Genomic DNA, 24,174 nt, shown 5'->3' with positions numbered 1-24,174 from the left:
TCGTGGCCCCGGGCCCGGACTTGGCGCGGACGGGCGCAGACGGGCTTGCCTTTGGCGCGCCTTCGGCGCGCCCGCTGCGCTCGCCCGCTGTGCGGTCGAGTAATGTGGCCCATTTATCCGTGAGAGGAGGGCGTGAGGCGACGAGCAGCTGCAGCGCTACCCCTCCCTCACCCAAGATGGCAGGCCCCTTCCTTCCCGGCGCGAGGGAGCAACAACGCGCGAGGAGTGAAGGCAAGGCGGTGAATGGCAGCAATAGAAGGTTAGAAAGATTTTGAAACGTTTAAAAACATCAAGTTATTCACAATGTTTAAAAACAGCAAGGTATACACAATATAATAAGAACAGTAAAATCAATTTGTTAACCGCTATCTAAGAGCCCCCGGCTTCCGCCTCAGGGGAGAGACTAGTGCTAGTACATGACTGAGTGTAGCTGACAGACTTTGTGAATTCCTCTCAGACAGTCACACAATAGTGGGGGTAGCTGTGCCTCAATGAGCCATCAACTGGCAGGATAGGAGGTGCTGCTGAGCACAGACCCACTTGCATCTGAATAGGCTGTGTCCCGTCTCCTCGCTATAGGTAATGACCCTGTATTTTCACTGCAGCCAGCTTGGAGCCAGGAAATTCTGTGCATTTCAAAGTACCTTTCAAGAACCTTCTCCTACCTTCAGAAGCAGGGTATAAAAATAGGGACTTCAGACCCAATCTTCAGTTCACTACTTAAACTGTGGAAGGACTCCGAGGACTGCTGCTGTACAAGGAGACTGCTTTGCTGCCTGGAGCCTGCCTGGACCACTCAGGAGGCCAGCCCTGCTGTTGAGCTCTGCATTTTCACCTGCAACCAGGATTTCCAGAAATGACTCGGAGGGCTAGTTTGCCGGCCTCCTGTTCAGAGCCACAGGGACATAACAGGCACCCACCATCTTGAACCAGCATCTGGCCCAGCCCGAGTGAGTTCTGAACCCCCAAGAGGTCTCCATTCACTCCTGGACCCTTGGTTGTGGTGCTAAAGGCGCATAGATGGACATTTTCCAAAACTGAGCACTTAGACAAAATTTGGCCTAAAAGTGCTCTGAGAACCAGAGGGTGACTGGGACCAACCTGCTTGCCTGTCCGCCCAAGGTGCATCACCGGTCAGAGTGACTTTGCGATTTCTCCCAATCGATTCTTCTCTGCAGCAGCAAATCCATTTCAGTGGTCCTACATCAAAGGGGTATCCAAACGTGTTACAGCCTACTGCTTTGTCCAGCTGGAGATTTTGGAGTTCCATCTCAACGGCTATGTCAGATGGTAAAAATCTTCACCACAGATTGACTTCACAGCTATCAAACAACAAAGGTCCCTCCTCTGAAAACTTCTGCAACCTTGAACCCCTGAAGTTCTACCTTCTTAGAAACGTTTTCTTCAAAAAATTTCTACGTCCAAAAGGTAAGCACCGACCAGGTCCAATCCACCTCTTGTATCTAACCTGCGTGCCATCGTGGTAGGTCTTAACTTTTGATCATACCTGGTCCAGCACGACCAGATGTCCTTGGTTGGTGTTTCATCTTTTAGGCGCTAGATTTAATTTAAAACATTAAAAAATGCATAACTCCGGTTCTACTGATTGGATTTTTGTCGTTTTGATATCAATTTAAAATATACTCTATTTTTCTAAATTGGTTTGGGATTTTTCTTGCGTTTTTACTTTTTTGCGGTTTGTGTGCTGCATAAATACTTCACATATTGCTTACAAGTTAAGTCGAAGTACTTTTTGTGCTAGGCTGCCCAAGGTTAATCACAGGTTAATTTATTGACTTTTTGTGGTTCACCCTGCAAGGGATTGCGGCTGTTGCTTGACCTGGGCTTACACCCCACTCAACAAAGAGCCCAATATTTCACGGATACATAGCACTAACGCTATAGGCTGCCTATGGCTCTCAGAGATCCATAGTGGTGAAACCGGGACTGAAATCCACTTCATCAATGCACTATCATTAGAGGAGAATAATTACTGAAAACCAAGGCTCTAATGCCGGTTTTCCAGTGACTGCTGATAGACTGCCTGCTGCAGGTATCCAAACAAGAAAGTTGAATGGCAAATGACTGTCCATATTCTAATTCCCTGCGTGGACACAGACATGAGGGAGGCAGTGGAGTGGTGGATGACTCTCTTGCACCACTATTTGGTATCTAGCCTGTCAGTCACAGACCTGTGCAGACATCAGGCTGGAAAACAGGTCAATACATCCAGGCAGTTGCAAAGATAAGAGTTGCTGCAGCAATCACTGCACCAGCTATCCACTCTCCAAACTGGTAGTTAATCATGATGAAATATGATGTTCACTTGTGTGAGTTCAAAGCAGTTGATAAAAAAGTCCTCTTTTTCTGGAATTGTTTGGTTAATATTTGCTGCCTAAGGGAAGCTGTATATAACAAAGTCACTGAGACTCAACTCAAAACACAGATGCACAAAAATATGACTTGTATAGAATTAGTGTACAGTTTCAGGCTCAAAAATGAGATCACAACATCAAAATATTGGTAATGGTAATGTTGCCATTTTTGTTTAGCTGGACTTTATACTAGCAGCACTTTGACAGTAGTTACAAATGTAATAACTTACTGGTGTGCTCCACAGCTCTTGAGGTGGAACCTCTGTGCTAGGGTCAATTCTTTGAAACTTGATTAAGGCATCATCGTGAATTTGTTTCAAATGCGACTCCAATGGAATATTGCCATAAGTAAAGAACCTAAGATTAGAAAAAAAAAGCATAAGTTTGCTGTTATTTTACTAGCATATGCTATTGTTAGCTAGCAGCATGTCAAATAATGTCCCAGTAAGAATAATCATCAACAGCAACACTTGGGTCTTTCAAAAATATTCTGACACTTATTTTTAAGTCTATAATGGATCAGTATTAATGTACTTCACATTCTTTAAAGTGTACATTTTAAATTTGGCTATTTACATACACAAACATAATTCGTTTTAATAGGATATTTAAGAAGGTTGTCCATGCTTGATATATTCAATCATTTTCACAAACTGAACCAACCAGTATTTGGCCAGGATCCTGGAAAACATTTTTCAAAGAGAGATCACTTTACAAAAAGGTGTTAAACAATGCATATGTAGTGCTAGAGGCACTCTTGTGGTCTGACACCATGTGATGACCTTTGACTACCATCATTTTAATTGACTTTAGTGTGTTATTTTACCCTAGCCTGAATGTATGACGTCCTGCATATGCCTCGTTTCTCTTAAAGGTTTCATTCTTGTAATCTTGCTGTCTTACAGTGGGAGCGGTCACATTAGAACAGCCTTGCAAAGAACATAATCCTGTGTGATGTGCATTTGAAACCATGAGAAAGAGGTGTGGAATGTACTTTTTGGTCTCAAGTGCAGTGTTGTGAGTAGTGGTGCACAAATGTGCACTGTGTTGTACATTGAGAGATGAAGTATGTAATGCTATAGGCAGTGGTGCACAAACGTGCATGATGTTGTACATCGAGAAGAATTATGAAGTTTTTACTATTGGCTTTGACATGGCCTCTAGTCATCCTGAATTCTGAGTCTGCCTCGCTTGAGTTTTTCTGCGCGCACAGTCAGGCTTGCAAGTGGTTTGGGTTAATCACGTTCAAGGATTGTTTTGTGAGAAATTGTTTAACGTACCCTGGAAGGCTTTTGTAAGCTATTGTGGTGATCTGGCATCCATTCCATCATAGTACTATGTCATTGGAATGTAGAATGTACTGTGTGAGGCTGCAGTGGAAAGATTCCAGTTTACACAGTTACTCTGGGACTGCAGCAGCTGTGGCTAATAAATATATTTCCTGAAGTATCCAAGTCTTCTACTATTTACTGCACTATACTTCTCTACAGCTTTAAGATAAAGGCTGGAACATTCTGAGCACCAGATCTCATGATTATGGATTCATACAATTTGTATTTGTTTGATTGATTCATTAGTTTGTGATGCAAATGAAATCACAAGTACTCATTGACTTCTCGTGGTGATGTTTAAAACATTTTCTATGTATGCTTGAATTTGTTTCTTTCAAATTGGACTAGAATCGAACTCCACTGTGACCTTTCTCTTTCTGTACCATATTTATACCTGGGTCCAGTGGTCTTACGGGTCACCCCATTCATATAACTCTTTTTGTATTTTGCATTTAACTGTTGCATTTAACAAGTGTTTTATTATTGCTTGCATATAAATATATATCTCTATATCCCTTTGAATGTGGTTCATTTGGCATCTGGGAAAGCCTTTCTGTTAGAGAGCACTGCATAAATAAAACCCCAAGCCTTATTCTAAAAAGAGAATGTTTGCATTTTGTAAAATAAAACCCTTTTCTGGGTATTGTTGTGTTTTTACATTTTGAGCCACCGTGTGGGAGACTCTGTATTATCTGAAAGGCGGAGCAAGACAACATATTAAAAGACATAATTTACTATCATTTTTAATAATTCTATTACAATTGTCAACAGTACTCAACAAATAACAAGGCTATATGGATCTTTCAAATATGCCCTTCCAAAAGTAAGAAACTGCAGCAATTGAGTTAAATAGGCAGCAATATATTTAGTGTGCAAGTTGACACTGCTACTGTAAGAAAAAAAGTTGAATAATGCAAGGCGGTGTCAGTTAGCCTCAGCTCGTTTTGAAAAGCAGCTACACAAGATTACATTAGGCAACAGGATTGTTTATTAAATTAACTCCACCGGTACTCGAGTGCTTGTTTACCCCCCTGCCAATACCCACAGCAGTGTCTTTCAAAACTTGGATGTTCGGTTGCTCAAACAAACGCACCTTTGGTCCCGCTACATAACTGTACACACTAAATGTTTGTTCTTGGCAGATTCTGAGCTATTTATTGGGGCAACCACTGCATAGGTGTGCACATGACCACATAAATATAAATGGAACAGTAGAGATTTGTTTCTAACAAAATTGCTCAATGTTTTTTTGCTTTTGAAAACCATAACCCCCCTCAAACACAAATTAAAGAAACATTGTCCTGAATATCCAAATGCATGTGGGCTTTATGTAGGGTTTTCCTAGTGCCTGATGGCTGCACAGTAAACTGTATAACGTCTGATTGGATATCAACCCAGTACAACAGAAATATTACATTAAAAAAAACTATCTGTTCTAATGCAGTACAGCTTGCCCTTTGGCAAAACCCTCTGGCCCCAATTGGAGAGCTCAAAATACAGTAGCGTTTATGTTTTCCTTTATTCATATTATTACAAAAACAAGGAACTTTTGTACTGTTGGTTCATCACACAATCCTGTCAGTGGAGTAAAGGATTCCCTAGATGGATTCCCATGGACCTCCACAGTTTTGAGGTATCAGGCATATATTTCTAACACACAATTCTTGATTAAAGATTTAGCAAAAAATAATAATAGTACAAAATACATAGTGTAGCTGAAATGCAGTAGTGATCTAGTTTCACGTTCTGTAGCACGAAACAAGGCAGTGTGTCCGAAGAACGCAAAAGACATCTAGAGGACGATAACCTATATAAGAACGGAAGGAGAGACGGACAAGATGAATAGGGAGGGCGAAAGAAAGGTGACTAAGAGTGAAAAACAAGAGCAGTAATCTGAGGCCACAATGTAGCAAAGTATGAGAGACTGGAGGTTGCAGAATACGAAGCAAGAATACACATTGGAATTCCGCAGTAACTATATTCAATTCCTTACAACAATGGCAGCAGACTTTCTTCACTTGGCCTGGTCCTGCAACCCCATTAATCGCTACTGAATGCAGGTGACACAGGCCCTCTAAGATATAGTGATGGAACAGGTGGAATGTACCCCTCAAACAGGTCTCTTGAGCCTAGTTAAGTCTCTCCTATCCCGTTCTTCTTCATTTAAGGCGCCATTTACAGCTTTAGCAGCATTTCCCACTACTTCTATATTCTCCAAGGATGTCAGTGCTAAAAGGGGATCTGTGGTTGTAATTGTTGATTGCCTCCTTACTGCATCAGTTTTGCCCTACATAAAGCTAATTTCGGAGCGTATTGCCTCCATGACAGAAGTTAAATAGTTGGCAACAGACCTGTATCTGGAATTGGGATCACCCTTGGCCTCAAAGGAGTGGTTGACCTTTTGCCTCCCCACGATTGTATGTACCGTAAAACAGCCAATACTGTTCAACAAAGAGAGAGAGGTTACCTTTATAGTTGAAATAATCCTTAACCCCAGAATCAAAAGCCAAGAGAGTGGGCCCAGCCCAACCCAGCCTCTTCCAGGGTTGGACAGGTGCAGCCGGGCCCGCTTTTGGCTCGGGTACATGTCCAGGCATGTCCTGCGCCACGAGAGCAACAGATAATTTTAGGCAGTCACCAGCACAGACGGCTCCTCCCCCCGCCTCAGGCAACACTGAGCCTTATGGTCCTCAGGTCCCTCTCCACCAGGTATTGGCACGTCCAGTCCTCATATACGTGCAAAAGTATCTCCAAGTTCATGGATGATGGGTGTGGGGGCACTGTTGGTGCTCATCTACCTTTTGCCCGCCTTTGACCCCACTGAGCTTGATGAACGTCTGGATCAATTACACTCAGTGGTAGGTTTGTCTGAGGTATTCTTTGGATGATTTCAATCTTTATTATCCAATCAGATCTTCACACGTCCAACCTCTAAACGCCCAGAAAAAGTACTGTTTTAGCATAAAGAAGGCCAAATGAGAGTCGGAGGGAGAAAAGTATAGAGCCGAGGAGAAACTAGTGGCATGATGTCCTGCAGTAGCTAATGACTGCTAGTAGTCTGAATAAAAGGAGTGGTTATTTTCTAGGTTAGCAGGGTGGTTTTCTGACAGTGATCAAGCCCTCATCTTAACGCACGAGACCGATTTTACGGGTCATGTGGGATCAACTGTTCTTGGTGGGGATGCTTCTTTTCAGATGAGAGAGGATTTGGGAAAGGCCCTTTATTTTGTGACAACCTAGTACGCTGCGATGTTCTGCCATGTTGTTGTGCTTGTGGAGGGAAAGGTCAACCTTTAAGGGACTAAGAGCCACGCCTTCCCGCCAAATATATTGTCCAATCAGCACCTGGTATCACAAGTTAAACAATGACTACATTCAAGTTCACCTATGGGAAGAATAAAGGCGGGTCACAGGTGAACTTTTCATAACAGCAAGCAGAACCAACGAAATACAAATCATACCTATCTGCCGGACTAAATTAGGCTTAATTTTATGTCCAACAAAGTGTGCTACTATTGGGTGGGAGGAGACACTCCAGTCGGAAGAAATGGGGGACACCATCATGCTTACCTGCCTGAGGACACACTGCCTCCTTTTCCCTCAAGAGTATAGGAGAAGACAGTTGGTACCGGAGACTGAACAGGCAACAAAACAGAGGTTAAAGGAATACACACAACTCAACAAAAACACTGAAATCCAAAGAAGAAAGAATCTGGATAGTAAGGGAATGTAGAAGTCTGTTCAGCAACAGACCTGGAAACAATGAAATCACAAAAGACAAGAGAACTCGGAGGAGAAGGAAACAAAAACAATATAAATATGAAAATAAGGGATTAAGCAGAGTGAGAAGAGGATATTTTTGAAGGAGAGTACAAGGGACTGTTCAAGCATCACAAAGCGCAGAGAATTCTTATTTGGGTGAAACAGAACTATGACACTGCAGTACAGAAGAGAAATCTGGAAAACACGTCAAACACTAGCATGTGCCGAGTGGGGGTGGAGGATAACAATATTTTGGCTTATGATGCGAGTCCTATAAGCTTTCCCAAAGGGGCCAAGACAGACAGCATTAAAGCAATATAGGGGTGTGCACAGCCTAGTGTCTTTAGGAGCATGTAGAGTAATCACAGACCCTGCATCCATGAAGTGCCATCTCAAAGGAAGATTCTGAAGTGTCCTGAAATGGAGACCCATCTTCAAAGTTACCATAATACAGAGGGATCAGTCAGTGACATCTTCAAAAGGCACCAACACAATTTGCTTTGTACAAGCTCAATAAAGACTGTGAGACCCTCTCAAAAAAGACAAGAGACTGACTGTCCATGAGGATTAAGCAGAGGCCAGAAGCAAATTGCCTTTCCTTTGCTAGCTAGGCAGAATGGACACAAAAACAGCTTGAGCTCTTGGAGGGCACATCTGAAATGTTTAAAGTAACGTCAATGTCTGGTTTTGTGGCATGTGAAGTTTAATTGCTTCTCTTATGTATCATGTTTCAGAACTCTGTGGATGTCCTACTGTACTTGCTGCCGGGACTTGCATCCATGAAAGTGAGTGGATACATGGATACTGTGGTAGTGATCGTCATCATTCCATTGTATGATCAGGTTTCAGACTAAGTCTTTTGATTACCTCTGGCAGAGTTGAAGAATTATGTAATGTGGACAACTCGGATCACGTATGCAGAGCATGAGCTGGTCTCAAACACTGCTGTGCTTTACGGTTTACATCTGCCATCTTATTCAATGCCTTTGTAGGGAGATTCAGAATGGTAGTTATTCATGAATGGATTTAATTCCTTATACTTCTCCATGTATTCCCTTGCTTTGCATGCAAGTTCTTTATGGAAAATCTTCCATCTTAGCCTGTGGGTGTCATCCTTAGCTCTGGGGTCCCAATTAAAAGATCAGCAGTTAGAGGGCATCTGCGGCACTGGGAAAAGATGGCAACTCAAATACAAGGGCAGTTTTTAAAGGTTCAGGAAAGGGGTCTAGAGCCTAAAAACACACATCCAAGCCTTATGCACGTGACCAAACACCTGGGCCTCATATCTATCTACTCCAAGAAACAGAGAGAAGGCCACATCTTCAGGCTCTTCAGTCTCTTTTCCCAATACACTGCAAGAACACAAAGTCTAACCATACATGATTCTTCAAGTATTCACCTTTACTGGTAAAACAGGTAAAACAGGTAACCCTTTCACATATTCGCCCCGTCTTGGCACACAATGCAGCATATTCTTATAGAGATGTGTATTAATTAGCAGCTGCCACATGAGGGCTCCAAACTTCCAACCCTGCCCACACCTAAACACATTGTGTGATCTTCGGCAAATGTTCCTTTCCCCAGTCATTTGTCCAAATTGGTACTGCTTAGCTAGACAGACTAACTCGATACAGTAAGAACGACGTAAAACTATTTTAGATTTGTGGATAAAAACAGGAGAACAGGGTTTGGCCAGGATTGTAATGGTGTTTGCAGAGAAAATAAGGGAGTAAAACACATTTAAGGGGTGTGCTCGTCACTGCTACAAATGAAGATATAAATCTGAGATATTTGGACACCTGTGTGTGTTTTAGTTGAGTTTGACGTAACATCTAGTTCCTCACTGAGCTGTAAAGTGACCAGACTTTTAAAGTTATTGTTAACAGATGACTCTTGCCCTGGCTTGTCAGGCAATTGCCTGCACCCCTACCTCCTTAAAGAAACGCTTGCCAATGTTGAATAAAAGCATAAAAAGCACCCGTGTGTGTTAAATGCAAGGTTTTGTGGAGATCAGTTGACTGAAATAAAGATGTATGCCTGGTGTTAGTGGCATGTATACCACCACAAAACTGTGTTCAAACAAACCTGCAAAGGTACACTCCTCTTTCCCCGTCGTGTTTTCTTTTTCCATTTTCAATTCATGGGTGCTGGTGAAGTGACATTTTTGAAGCAAAATGAATCATTCACAGAGCACCTGATTTTTGCTTGAAAATTTCTGTACAGAAAGAATAGCATGTACCAACACCCTAGAGGCCCACGGGTAAACGAAGAGCCTAGTGTATGCACCCAAAGAAACCGGAGGTGCAGAGAGAACGGAAGCGCATGGGACAGGCAGCTGAAGGGCAGCTGAGGCCTAGGCAGAGCAAAGCAGCAAGAGAGGGACACGGGCGGCAGTTGAATCCCATGGGGGGGGCGAAAGGGGCGGCAGAGATAGCAAGGGTGGGACCCGGGTGGCAGCGGAGTCCCTTGGGGGGGCAGATCCAGCATGGGAGGGACCAGAATGTCAGCGGAATCACATGGGGGTGGGGGCGGAGAAAGCAAGGGCGGGGCCCGAATGGCAGCTGAAATCCCATGGGGGCGGAGACAGCAAGGGAGGGAACCAAATGGCAGCGGGGTCCCTTCGGGGGCAGATTCAGGATAGGAGGGACCAGCATGTCAGCGGAATCCCATGGGGGGGGGGGGGGCGGGCAGAGACAGCAAGGGAGGGGCCCGAATGGCAGCATGGAAGAAGGGGCATAACCGTGTAAAGGCCCAAGGTGAGCAAAGAGCTCACGGAAGTGGGCCCAGGTGAAATCATGACGCCAGCCTCTTGCCTGACAGTGCAGGTGATGTTCTGTGAGATGCAGTTGCATGCTCCATCGTATCTTGTGTAAGCACGGGCAAAACTGTAAGGATGGCAATGTAATTTGAATAAGTATGTATTTTGCATTATGTGAAATTCCCAGGGCTTTAAGGGGGGAAATAAACTGGGGGTGCTCTAAAAGGGGCGGGGCAAACCTCTTAAAGGGGTGTGGCGTAACCAAGTAGGGGCATGGTCTAAATAAAGATATGTATGGCCGGTGCTCAGACCCGGCCCACTTAAAGCCCTGTTCTTACTGATCGGTGTGCCCTCCAACATTCGCTAAAAAGAACTTTATGCATTCATTTGACATAAAGGACTACCACATTTTATTCTGGCCACATCCCTGACTTTAAACATATCTTCACTTTAAGTGTCCTCCAGATGGTTGAAGGAAGCATGTAGCAGAAAGAAAGCACACACCAGAAATGGGTATCGATTTCATTCATACCAACCAGCATAACTCCTCAAAATTATTATTGAAATCCCCCAGGTTGAAGAAACTGACGAGTACAACAGCACGTCTATCAGACGGACTGGCCTGCCTGTTGAGCAGTGCAGCGTGTGGGGCATTTCAGAGGTGTTCTTACGTTTTTAAAGAGAGGGCTAGTAATTACCAAAATATGTTCGGAACTATAATCTTCCACCGTCATGCAGCAGCGACCATGGCATGCAAGGGTATTATTTTCTGATCTCATGGGCCACTCTTTCTGCCAATGACATCACAGTCATGGTAACGACTCCTATATCTAAGCAGCATTCGTTATCCTGCTAAGGAGCTAACCTGACTGCATGCTGTGCCAATTGTATGAATGATGAATCTGTTGTGTTTAGGTGCCTGATCGCAGAGTATTGTTCTTGGAAATCAATGGGCTTTCTTTACGTTATTTCCTTGCACCTGCTCTGTTTTTGAAAGTGTTGTCTGCAAAGAGCAAAGTGTGGTCAGTGGCCTCAAGATCTAGCCTAGCAATTCCAGCTAGAGCAAAATAAGTTTGGTGCAAGCAAAACAAAAAAAAAAATTTTAAAAAAGAAAACGGACTACCTCTGCGAGGCCCGAAAATAGAGCCCGAAAGAGACCCGTTTCGAGGCCCCCTGAAAATAACTGCCGGTGCTCAGACCCAGACACACCCGGCCCACTTAAAGCCCTGGAAATTCCCCAAACTACCCCATTATACCATGTCGCATAATTACAGTTGTTCACAATAAAACGTTTGCAAAGGAAACTAGGTCAGAGGCTGTTTACGGCAATTGAGTATTGTGTACTATTCTTTAGCGCAAAATGTGTTCGTGTCAAACATCATTCTGCGCCCTTACATAGAGCTCACTAATTGCCAACTTTGCATTTTGTACAATTTTTCAAAATGTTGTGTATTTACGGGAAAACAATCACGTGAATTTCGCACACCCCATCTCCTACTCTGGGGGAAAGCAAGGGCAGGACAGGGCCCGTTCTACAGCCACCCTCTCACAAGACGACACCTACCAAGTGTTCACTCATGAGTACACTCTAGTGCTGACTTTACCAACAGGAATAAAGTGTGCTCCAGGAGGCGGGTTCCGAGACGCCTTCACCCAATTCTAGTTGAAACTGCAGTTCTGGCCGTCTGGTCAATACAAGCCCCACATTTCTGCCAGTGATGCCATCTACTTCGAACTTCTTGACTGACTATAAGCATCACGGTGCCACAGCTATGTTCTTATACACCAAAATTGAACGTCTTGCGGTTCTTTTGACAGAAAAGACATTATATTTTATTCCGCTGTAAGAATTTCAGATGTCTTGGGAATAACAAAATACTCACTACAGTTATGGAATTTTTTACTATCGATTTACATTCTAAAGACTTTAAAACAAGAAGACCTATAGAAATGTTTATGCTCAATTGAGAACCATAACTGCAAAGAAGCAAGATCATGGAAAGAGCAGCATCGTCAGTTCCTTTACCAAATATAAACTCTCAAAAAAACCGATCTAGACGGAAATAACTAGAGTAAAATAAGGCATGGTTCTGCGATGCCAAAAAGTGCAACCACGAGGAGACACACACGGCTGTTGAAAGTAGAACCACTGATAGAATGGCCCATTTCGGACATTAGAAAACACTTTGAGAAATAGACTTGCAATAATAACTAACTGAAAAATGTGCCCATATATAAATGCATTGGTACATACCTGGCATTGCTAGGGTGGTAGTGAGTGGCATGGAATTGCTTAAGCTGCTTCCAGGTGAGGTCAGGAATGTCAACTGGATCACCACCAGATATGACAGAGTATGTGTGGTCCGGAAGAAGTTTGTTTTGAAGGTGCTGGGAGAAAACTCTCTCGTTGTCAGTCTCAAATTATCATACAGATGAGAGGAAGGGGGGAAAAAAAGTAATGTCAAAATTGCGGTGCACAGCTGAAATTACCTTTTTTGACCATTTGCATAAGCGAAATTGTGCGGATAATTCAATTACGGAATAAAATAAATAATATTTACCAAAATGTATTAAATCGACAAAAATAAGGACAAGTAGCAGTCACTGAGATATCCGAGCACAATAATAAGAGAACTCAACTCGACACCATATAACAGAATAGATTCAATTTTAATACTTCAGGGTTGTGTTTGTAGTCGGTGATTCGATTATCTTCCCAACACGAACTACTTAAATAGCGAATCGATTAGGTCCAGTTCTTTGAACTCACATTTAAACATGCACAGACATATGCAAATATAACTTACAAACGCTCCCTTCATTTCGTTGAATACAACTCCTTTGAAAGCTAAGGGCGTGTTGGCATCAGTTGGATTCTCATGTTCCAATCTCCATCCTTCTTGCCTGGAATAGTTAACAAAGACTTAAATTCCACATCATAAAAAGGGCATGAAAATATTTGGTAAAAACAAGATCTACAAAATCTTACCAGAAATCGAGCTCTCTCAAGCACGGGAAAAAGACAGCGTCCAGATACACAGACAAAAGATTCTGGAAATCCTTCCGATTTTGAGTTGAAAATGGGTACAGAGTATAGTCAGAGGCTGTGTTAGAAAAAGTATAACCCATTAATTTGTAAACATTTATACTTTAACCGTTTTGATTATTTTGGTCTCACAAGATTTTACTCATCCAATTTCACACCCGTGCATCCTTGTTAAATACTTGCATATGAAAGCTAAAATATTGCATCCAAAGTTAAACGTTGCCATTTATTGGAAAGGCTTCAGATATCTAAATTTGACAAACTGGCAATTTAAAACAAAATAGAACTAATTACTTCTGTTGCAATGCCGGCAGAAAACGCATCGTTGCTACCTACCCAGGTTCACTTAGTTCTTTTTTGTCGAATTTTTTATTGAGATTTCACAGCAACAATAAAGTCGGGCCCCAGAAAGACTGTTCCTATGTGGTTGCTCACATCTATTCATTACTAGTCCACAACGGGTCAGGCTCACTTAATTGTAGTGGGAAACATTTTCATTCGATTGAACAAGTCACCGAAAAACTGAACAGATATCACACCGATTCGCCACCCGATCGCCAGGTCAAGAAGACCCAACAGACAAATGTCAATGCCATCGATGGGCAACACAATGAGCCACTTCGAAGAATGTCGATAGCCTCCCCATTTCACATAAAATACATTTCTTACCTGCAATGCAAAGGCAACAGATAAAACCATTTTCAGCAGAAGTTGAACATACTGATAGTCTCATAAAATATGAACTAGGAGATTGATTTGGCAATTTATGAAGCGCAAACAAATGCCCGAAGCTGTCAAGGCGATAATGCGGTTAGTCTGATGGACGGCAAGAGCATCATCCCTAAACTAGAGGAGCATTCCGAGGCAAAAAGCCATGTTTTCAAGGCAGTGGAAAAAGGAAAATGATAGATTTTAGGCAAGAAATGGATTGAGGGAGTGACTTTGTTTGGCTCCCTGATTGCCCCCGCTGAAACCCGTACTTACTGTGAGGTCTTCCCCGTGTGGCGCTATTGTTGCTGCTCCTGTTGTCTCCTCCCTCCCGCCGCCACGCTTGAGATCTTCGTGGCCGCAGTGAGGAGGGAGGGTGAGAGTGGACTACCTTACCCAGGCTCCCCGGATCCTCATCCCCGGAAGCAGCGTCACCACCTCCCGCGCCCGGAGGCGCTATAACTTCGGCTCCACACCCCGCATCGCGGGCTTAGCCCGGGCAAAGGGCGGGCCGTCTGTGGCCGTGCTGGGCTGGGCCACCCCCCTTTCGCCCCTTCCCAGAGGATTTCGGATTCGTGCCCGCTGGGTTTTACTACACGAAGGTACCCTGTTTGATTCATACATAGCTGTTGCCTTTATGCATTGACTGGATTAGCTCAAGTCTGATCCTTGCGCTATATCACACTGCCCTGGACTCTGACTTGACATTGCATTTGTACTTGTTCTCTGGCTCCTAAGATACTTTTGTTAAAAAGATGACGAGCAAACCGGGCAAAATATCTAAGCTTGCTGTGACTCGCCCAAATACCAGACTACATGCAGCCGCTCCCCAACCCCTACCTACACTCACGGCCATCGACAAAATGTTGCAACAAACAATTGGTGTTGTGGCCACCGCAATCGAAAATACCGAAAGAAGATTATCTCTAACTCCTACTGTATGTTTGCAAGACTCAGAAGGGGACTGTTCTGTATTAACTATTGACCCTATGGTCTCTGATTCTTTCCTCGCACCCTCCTTTGCTGAGCTGCCATGCTCTCAGATGCTTTCTGAACCACTAAGTGGTGCGGAGTTGGGGCAGGTTACAAAGGAGTTCCCTAGCATAGTCGTGGACTCTTATGTTACCCTGACCCCCTCTTCCCCTGCATTAATATCGAAATCTGGGAAGTTAGACTGTAAGTTGAGGAAAAATAGTCACGCAAAAAAAGCTAGAAAGCCGGGTAAAAATACGCCGGCCAACCATAATCATAATTTGGTGACCCCACTGGACAGCACCCTGAATCCCCAACCGGGGGTGCCATGTTGGGTCACAAACATGGTGGCGGATTTACAGGCATGCCTGGAACAGACCATTGTTGCACACATTAAACCTTTAATATCAAAATTGGACAGAATTGTTACCATTCTAAATAATAAGGCAGTGGGAACAACAAAGTTAACAATCCCCTCTGAAAAGTTGGTATCCTCTGCTTCTGGTAACTTGGGGGCCGATCCTGTTGATATTTCAGTGGCCAAGAATGTAACTCTAGGGAGCACAATTGCCATCCCCAACCCTATAACTACTATGCCACCACCTCCCTCTATTCTTAATAATCTAGGCCATTCCACCCAGACCTCAAGGGCCCAAGCCGATAGTTCTAGTCTACACTTTAAGGAGGTTGAAGTCCCTGGAAAAAGTGTTACAACCCTGCCAATGAGACCTGCCCAGCGTAGGGCAGATCTATGCCAGCTGCCTACAATAAATCTGCCCCCAGAAGCTCTACCTTACGTGGTTGTCCTAGCGGGTGTTCCAGCTCTAAGAGAGGGGGAAAAAAGAATTTGAGATTGACCTTAAGAATAAATGTATTCAGTGGCTAAGTATAAACAGACCCCTCCCTCCTAACATTTCGGGGGAAATCTTGGCGGTAAGAAGAATAGAGTGGATTGGAAGGGGTCCCAAAACAGTGGCAGGGGATGCTATAACAATAAACTTCAGGGATCCTGCCGCAGTGGATTATATATGCAAATCTTCCATGTGGCGGAACTCCCAGATATTGCCTCTCCATTTGTCTTACTTTTATTCCACCTCCAATTATAATCAGACTTTTACTCACTATGGTGGGAACCACTCTTTGTCATCTAGTGGGACTCGACAATGGAAGCCATCTGTAGTGCATCCCTTAATCCCCATCCCGCCTTTGCAGTCGTACGCCCAATGGAACAGGTTTAGCGTCCTGGAAGAAGTTGACTGACTGGCCCAAACTGAAACTCCTGTTTTGAAATTGAGTAATAGGGACTGTACGGATGGATATGGATCTGGGGAGAATATACCCACCCAACCTATTGGTGATGATCCTTGTCCCATCGATGGTGGGTTGGTGGATAAGAGTGTAGGAGTTAGCCGAGATCTGAGCCCCCTAAAAGAGCAGGAGTTTGACCATGGTGTAGATAGAGTGATGGAAGGGTTTATTAAGATACTTTCTTGGAACATCGCGGGACTCAAGAATAAATTACTTGACCCAGAGTGGTTCGCATTTATGGCAAAACATCTGTTTGATGCAAGAGACTTGGGCCCTGGAAGGGAGTGAATGCCCTGGTTTTGCGACCTTTGACATCTCCGCTATTTCAAGGGGTAAGGGTCGCCCCTTAGGCGGGTTATCCATCTGGGTGGGTACACACCTAGGACTACGGGCCGCTCAGCTTGAAACCAACTCGCCTGATATTCAATGTGTCCTTTTAACTTCATCTGATAAGTCACCTGTGGCCATTATTGATATTTACTCCAGGCCTACTATAAATGGAAATGAATCGAGCACTTTTATTGCTCTTGATCTCCTCATCCAATCACTCGATCCCTTAATTACAATAATTGTGGGAGGCGATTTTAATTGCCAGTTCGAACCCTTGAGTTCTCCCGAACTAGACAACCAAGATAAGGTAGACTCGCTCTGGCGTATCCCGGCCCCTGCTATTACCCCAGTGAAGGCCTGGACAAAGCTGGTACTACAAATCAAATCCTTCACACTTGCAAAGTCCTTTTGGGCGTGCAATGGAAGGTCTGATAATGCTAATTGTGGTCTACCCACATTTAAAAGGTCTAATAGTTCTTCCATCATAGATTACATTTTATTGGAAGCTAAGCACTGGGATAAGCTCAAAGATTTCCAGGTTGTACCAAGACAAGATAGTGATCATAATGTTTTGCTCCTGACGCTTAATCCTGGCGCATTTGGCTTAATCAACCCAGAGCCAAACACAGTTTTGTCTGTATTACCCCTTACTATATCCAACAACAGAAGAAGGGTTAAGTGGGCAATGTGCCTGGAACAAACGACACGTCTTGCTGAAATCTATCGGACTGCCATCCCGCTAATAAGTGAAATGGGGGGGTCCTCTCTCTCTTAAGCAGGCTCCCGATATACATAGAAGGCTGATTACGAGCCTCGGGGAGATATTTTATCCTGTATTCAAGCCCTGGCAATCAAGGCCCAGAACACATCCTTGGTATGACCATGACTGTAAATGCGCAAAGAGAAATATGCTTGTAGCTATAAAATCTAAAGATGGACCTACTATTAAAGCCTCTAGATAGTTGTACAAGAAGGAGTTGACCAGGGCCAAGAGTGAGTGGGAGGAATCCAAGTGGAACGATCTAAGGGAGGCATTACTCTCTAAGGATTCTAGGACCTTCTGGGCTATTGCCACCTCAGCATCGAGTGGTGAACGAGAGCTAGGGGTTCCAAACATCGCCCCTCTAGTTTGGGAGGCGCACTTTAAAGAACTATATGCAAGTCCGGAGTCAAGGGCATTTCTGTGCCACGATCGGGACAATAGAACATCTCATGGGACCTTTGCAGCGTCAGACACTATACCTGAACACGGCCAGCCTGGACCCATGGCCCTTTGGACAGGGAATAGTTTACCGGATCCTCAGATTAGGACTGAGGGAAACTATCCAGATTCAATTACTCTCAAGGAGGTAGAATCTGTGATTGAGGGTTTGCTCCCAAACAAAGCCCCGGGACTCGATAAGCTCCCAGGGCACCTCTTCCGCTCCCAACCCAAAATTTGTGCCCCTTATCTGACTGTTCTTTTTAATGCGGTTCTGATGGGTTCTGCATTACCAGACACATGGCTAGGCCCGAAATTGTACCCATCTTTAAGAAGGGTTGCAGACTAACCCCAGCCAATTATAGACCCATCAGCTTATTGGATTCCACTCAAAAATTGCTGGGCCGAATTCTATTGAATAGACTGCTAGACTGGATAGAGGTGAACAAAGTATTGACTCCCCTACAAGCTGGCTTTAGAGCAGGCATATCTACCTTGGACCAGATCTTTCGGCTCCAGGTCCTTTTCTGGAAAACAGCAAGAGTGGAGGGTGGCAGCCTCTACCTTGTTTTTGTGGACCTGCGGGCCGCATTTGATCTGGTCCCTAGGCAGAAACTTTGGATGGTATTGAAGGACCTTAGTCTCCCACCATACCTACTCGATGTGTTGATTCGCCTCCACACAGGGAACTTTGCACAGGTGAGGTGCGGGAAGAACGGGGAACTATCTGCACGCTTCCCTGTAACTCGGGGGGTAAGACAGGGCTGCGTATTGGCCCCTACACTATTTAGCTTGTACGTCAATGGATTGATTGACGAACTAAATGGTATCAAGGACACTGATGCCCCCCAACTGGCCTCTGGTCGGGTGCCCGCTCTGATTATCGCGGACGACACGTTGTTGTTATCCCGGACATCATCGGGCATCCAGCGGGTACTGGACGGGTTCGCAACCTTTTGTGCTTCACGGGGACTGGAGATCAACTTGGGGAAAACCAGGTTTATGATCTTCAGTCCCCCGAGGCGCACACGCCCGAACCCTGTACTGGGGGGGTGTCCCCTTGGAAAGAGTCAAGACCTTCACATACTTAGGGGTCACGCTTACTGAGAACTTTACCTGGGATGCTCAAGTGGCAAAATCTTCTTTGAAGCTATCCCAAATATCGGGGGGAATTGGTAGACTTCACAGAACCTCTATTTTCAAACCGGTTTCCCCTGTATTGGAGATCTACAAAACTCAGGTTAGGTCCGCAGCATTGTACGCTGCAGAACTGTGGGGCCATACAAATAAAACCAATCTTCGGAAGGTGGAACAAGCCTTCATGCGTGGTCTGGTTGGCCTCCCCCAAAGTACGCCTTTAATACCATTACGCTTGGATATGGATTTGGTTCCCGTACTTGGCTGCTGCACGACCACTGCTTTTTTGGAGAAGGCTCTGGTCTGTCCCGGAGCTTGAATTTTTTAGAGCTGAATTTAGTGCAATCTGGGGGACGCTAAAGTGCAAGAACATTCCCTGGCTGCTCCATATAAAGTCTTCCTTTTACCAAATCGGTCTGCCCCAACTTTGGGACACTCCGGATATTAGCTGTATGAGGACTCAAAGGTCTGAGATACTGGCAGCTGTCAGACTTTTTAACTCCAATAGATTAAACTGCTCAGCTTCTCTGGGCAGGTTGACCTCTGAGTTTCTATTGATGAAAACTGAACCTAAATTGGAAGTATTTTTGGATGTAGTACAGCCTTCATTGGCGAGAAAACTTTATACTCAGTTAAGATATGGCTGCCTCCTAATCCGGGTGTTTACATCAAGCTGGGGAAAATCGATCGAGGCCAACTGCCCAATATGCAAAACATGCAAAGATGTTGTGCACATTTTGTTCTTTTGTCCAGCATACAGCATGAGCTGAAAATGCTGGCTCTTTCCTTTGTGCAAAATATTGGGCCTCAGAAAATGTGTACAAGCTCGCAGAGTTCTAACCTATGATACCAACCCACTTATTGTCTACACAGTTTCCTATTTTCTATTTGCCATGTGGAGGAGACGAATGAGTTTTATTAATCCATAGTAATGGCTTATCAGTTTTTACTTTCTTATTAACTGACCATGATAACTCATTGTTTAATAATTGTTTTTTAAACTAACATTGTTCTATTTATGATCTTATTCTTGTACCTGTATATATTTTATTGTACTTTTATGGTCCCGCGACCGAAATAAAGTTATCATGATTGATTGATTGAGGAAGGATATTCCAAAGACTAGATGCAGCCACAGCAAAGGGCTCTCCCTCCCCATCTTGCCCTTCGAAACCTAGGAATAGTCAACACATTTTTTCCAACAGAACGCAACTGTCTAGAAGGAACATATTATTGGAAGAGATGCCTAACTCCCTCAGTGCCCAAGTTGAGAAGTGCCTTATGAACAATGCATAAGGGCTTGAAGGCAATCCGTTTAGAGACAGGGAGCTAATGCAATTTCCGAACAACAGCAGAGACCGACAGATACTTTGGAAGCTTCAAAACGTGTCTTGCTGCAGCAATCTGGATAAGCTGCAACTTGTCGATGGCTGTCTTATTAACGTCAAGGTAAAGCACGTTGCAATGATCCATCCTAGAGATAATCAGTGCTACAGCCACTTGTTTACGCGCGGGCAAAGAAAGAAACAAACACCATCCTAAAAGTTTTAATTGCCCAAAAACAGGATGATGTGCTGTTGACCTGAAGATTAAAGGACAGATTGCTAAAAATCTTGGTGTTCTGGTGGATAAGAGAGTCAGAACGGCTAAGACATTGCCCCAGCATTTTTGGCCACCAAGAATGGGTCCAATTGATTGTTGATTACCTAAGATCAAGACCTTTGTCTTGTCCCTATTAAGTCAGAGGTCATTTGTTACCATCCAGGTGGCCACAGCCTGCATGCTATTGTTAAAATTGGTGACAGGGGCTTCTATTTCCTTTGTGATAGACAAAATTGTTTGTGTGTCATCAGCATAGGATAAAGCCTCCAGCCCACAAGATCTAATCAATTTGGCCAGCGGGGAGACATATATATTAAACAGTTGTACTCCGTGATGAGCCCCCCCCCCCCCCCCCCCCCAGGGGAGGAGGGTGGGTCGCATGTGAATATATGAAAGTTTCCAATACTGGAGAACTAAAGTTATTGGTAAGTAACTTGTTTTCTTACTCCAGTATTGGAACTTTTATAGATTCACATGCTTGAATCAGAGTAGCTAGCAGTCATGAGCACATTTGTTTTTGTTTAAATTGTATTGAACAACCGTAAATAATGCACAGAAAAGATTAAAGAAAGGAAAACATTTCCTCAATTTAGATTTGATTAAATATCCAGACTACATTAAGAGTAATCTAACGGAAATTTTAAAGAAGTAGAGAAACAAACAAGAGGCATCATCAAAGCTTATAAGCCAACAGAAACAATACATTTATCAAAGAATGTGCGAAGATCTTAGGAAAGAAAAAGAAAGGAGAGATGAGAGGGAAAGCTCACCGCTACGGAAACAGGTTTCTCAGGACTGCTTGGCCCACTGCGGTGTTAATCTGCGTCGAAGAATCCAAGCAGTAATGTACGGTAAAGGTATAGATGCTCTTCCAGGTGGCTGCTCTGCAGAAGTCCTGGATAGGTATTCCAGCAAAAATGGATGTAGAGGAAGAGGCTGCCCTTGTGGAGTGAGCATGGACTCTACCCTGTATGGGGTTTCCAGCTAATTTACAATACTGGATAGAACTGGAAATCCAACGTGCAATTTCTTGTTTAGAAAGGGGAAACCCTTACGAGGAGCACTGTAAGCCACAAAGAGTTGAGGTGACTATCTTAAGTATTTAGTCCTTTGGAGATAGAATTTTAAGCAACGCTGAATGTCTAGTGAATGAAGTGATCTCTCAGCCGGAGTTGTAGGTTTAGGGATAAAAAAAGTCTTAAGAACCACAGGTTCATTTAAGTGAAAATCCGAGGGCACCTTGGGGATGAACTTAGGGCTAGTGCGGAGCACTACTGTGTCATTCTTGAACTGAAGTAAAGGCTCCTGGATAGTGAGTGCTTGCAATTCTCTAACCCTTCTAGCCGATGTAAGAGCCAGAAGAAGAGCTATCTTCCACAACAGGAATTTCAAGCCCGCCTTATGGATAGGCTTGAAGGGATGTTTCACGAGCTGAGCCAAGACCACATTAAAGACGCCACATTGGTGGAGGAGGCTTAATCGGAGGGAAGACTCGAAAAATCCCCTTCATAAAATTGTTTAAATATTCTTGCTGACCAATGAGAAGGGCCTGAAGATGTTCTACTGTAACGAGAGATGACCGCGAGGTGAACCCTAACAGACGCATGAGCCTAGCCCGCTTTTGCCAAAGAAAGGATGTAAGGAAGGATTTCATGAGCCGGAGACAACAATAAACGAACTCCGGATTCTTAGCAGCATTGACCACATTTTTCCACTTCATGCGGTAGGTCTTGTTTGTACTCCGAGCACAAACTTTGGAAAGGATGTCTCTACATTCTGCAGACAGCTTTAGGTCAAGAAACTCTCTGTGCTGAAGAGCCATGCTGATAATTGCAGAGATTTGGGATCCGGATGTAGTACTTGGCCCTGGGACATAGTCAGCAATGATAGGGATAGGATCCAAAGGAATCGGATGCTGCACTGACAGAAGAAGCAGCTCCGTGTACCAGTACTGAAGAGGCCAGGAGGGAGCTATGAGAATCATTTTGAAGGGTTCCGCCTTAACTTTCCTGAGAAGCCTCGGGAGAAGAGAAATGGGGGGGAAAAGCAAAGGCGCCTGACCATGCCATCGAAAACGCACTCCCCCAGGATCCTGGATGAGGATGATGCCAGCTTGCAAAGTACTGGCATTTCCTGTTTTCCGGTGTTGCAAACAAATCAATGGACGTCTGACCCACCGTCGGAAGAGGTCGTCCAGTGTCCTCTGGTCCAGCTCCCACTCATGGCAGACTGACTTTAGCCTGCTTAGAGCATCTGCTGTCTCGTTGAGATGTGTGTGATATTGTTGTCGAGATGTAAAATGCCTGTCTTCGCCAGGTACCCTTGGAGCGCCTTACCTTCCCCTCTCCTTCCCGTGCCCTACCACTTCTGTGTCCCACCAGAAATGAACAAGATATGTATGATAATAATTGAAATTAGACCGGCCAGAAGAATTGCTGTATTTACACTGCAATTGTTAAGAAAGAGTCCGATCTTAAACCAGGGTGTTTTTGTATTCGAGGAATCCTACGTTGCAAAACTTTAAGTAATTACATATGAGTAAAATAGTAAAAAAAGCTAAAAACACAGGGGCATATGTACAATAGAATGGCGGTGCGTGGAGTTAAACACAAAATGCTAATGCCATGCGTCGCCATTCTGAAAACGCAGAGAGGTGCTGTATTTACAAAGATATGGCACATCTCAGGATTTGCCCTAGCGCTGGCATTAAAGTAAGCTGCCTAGCATAAACACAGGCACCCTTGCACCACAGTGCAAGAGTGCCTGTGTTGAGTAAATGAGTGTTCATGTGCTGGAAGGTGCCCAATCCTGCACAAAAACAATCACATACGGTGATTTGTAATTTCTATGTGTGCTGCCTTGTGCAGCACACATTGAAGTTGCAAATCATCATTTTTAGGTCGAGCATTCGAGACCTCTTGTATATACTTTAGTATATACTTATATGTGTATGTACTTTGTGGGATCTAGAGATCAGCCCTAGGACTTCTATGCTTCCGCTTGCAGGCTTTTTTTTCTGTCTGTTCAACTGCCTCTATTTAACTGTCTTGATAGAAAACGACCAGCAGAGGTCAGTAAAATATCAGAATCACTTTAGCATTCTCTAGATTCCAGCCCATAGAAATTGTCTTTCATGAGCACCCATAGACAATCTTTTTTTCAAATCTTGTATCTTCAGTGCTATGACCACTGAAGGTGCTGATTTTTTATTTAAAAACAGAGCTTTGCACTATACCATTTCCAGCTGAAAGGCAATATTTCTCTCCATAGGTTTCCATACCTGGTGGGTCACGCAGCTTGGAGCTTACTTTCCCTCCATGTTAAAAAACAGTAGATGTTTCAGCACCCAGGCTAATGTGCTGCATAGCTAAATACATATAAGAGCCCAAAAGCGAGACCGATTGCATTGCAAACGCTTGTTTGTAATAATGGTTTATGTGCAGGAAGTAATACCTTCCAACACAATCATTCATGGTATTTTGCTGTTTCTATGTGTGCTGCACAATGCAACACACATAGAAACAGCAAAAACGAGGAGAAATAAAGTATTTGTGAATAAGGCGAAGCCCCTAACACCACAGGAACGTCGTTAAAAGGGACATTCCTGTGACGATAAGGGCTTGTAAATATGCTCCCTAGTTCCA

General features: G+C 43.9%; 1 protein-coding gene across 1 annotated transcript in view; it reads right to left on the bottom strand.

The window, feature by feature from the left end:
• Window positions 1–24,174, bottom strand: part of PITRM1 (pitrilysin metallopeptidase 1) — a 369,052-nt gene that overhangs the window by 272,431 nt on the left and 72,447 nt on the right. Inside the window, exons 5-8 of the mRNA XM_085631897.1 lie at window positions 13,216–13,330; window positions 13,034–13,130; window positions 12,481–12,641; window positions 2,606–2,732 (exon numbers count right to left, since the gene is read on the bottom strand). Coding sequence (XP_085488023.1) covers window positions 2,606–2,732; window positions 12,481–12,641; window positions 13,034–13,130; window positions 13,216–13,330 — 500 coding nt within the window. The remainder of the gene's footprint in view (window positions 1–2,605; window positions 2,733–12,480; window positions 12,642–13,033; window positions 13,131–13,215; window positions 13,331–24,174) is intronic.

Source organism: Triturus cristatus, chromosome 10, assembly GCF_964204655.1.
Source record: "Triturus cristatus chromosome 10, aTriCri1.1, whole genome shotgun sequence".
Lineage (NCBI taxonomy): Eukaryota > Metazoa > Chordata > Amphibia > Caudata > Salamandridae > Triturus > Triturus cristatus.
This window is presented reverse-complemented; position numbering and strand designations above follow the sequence as displayed.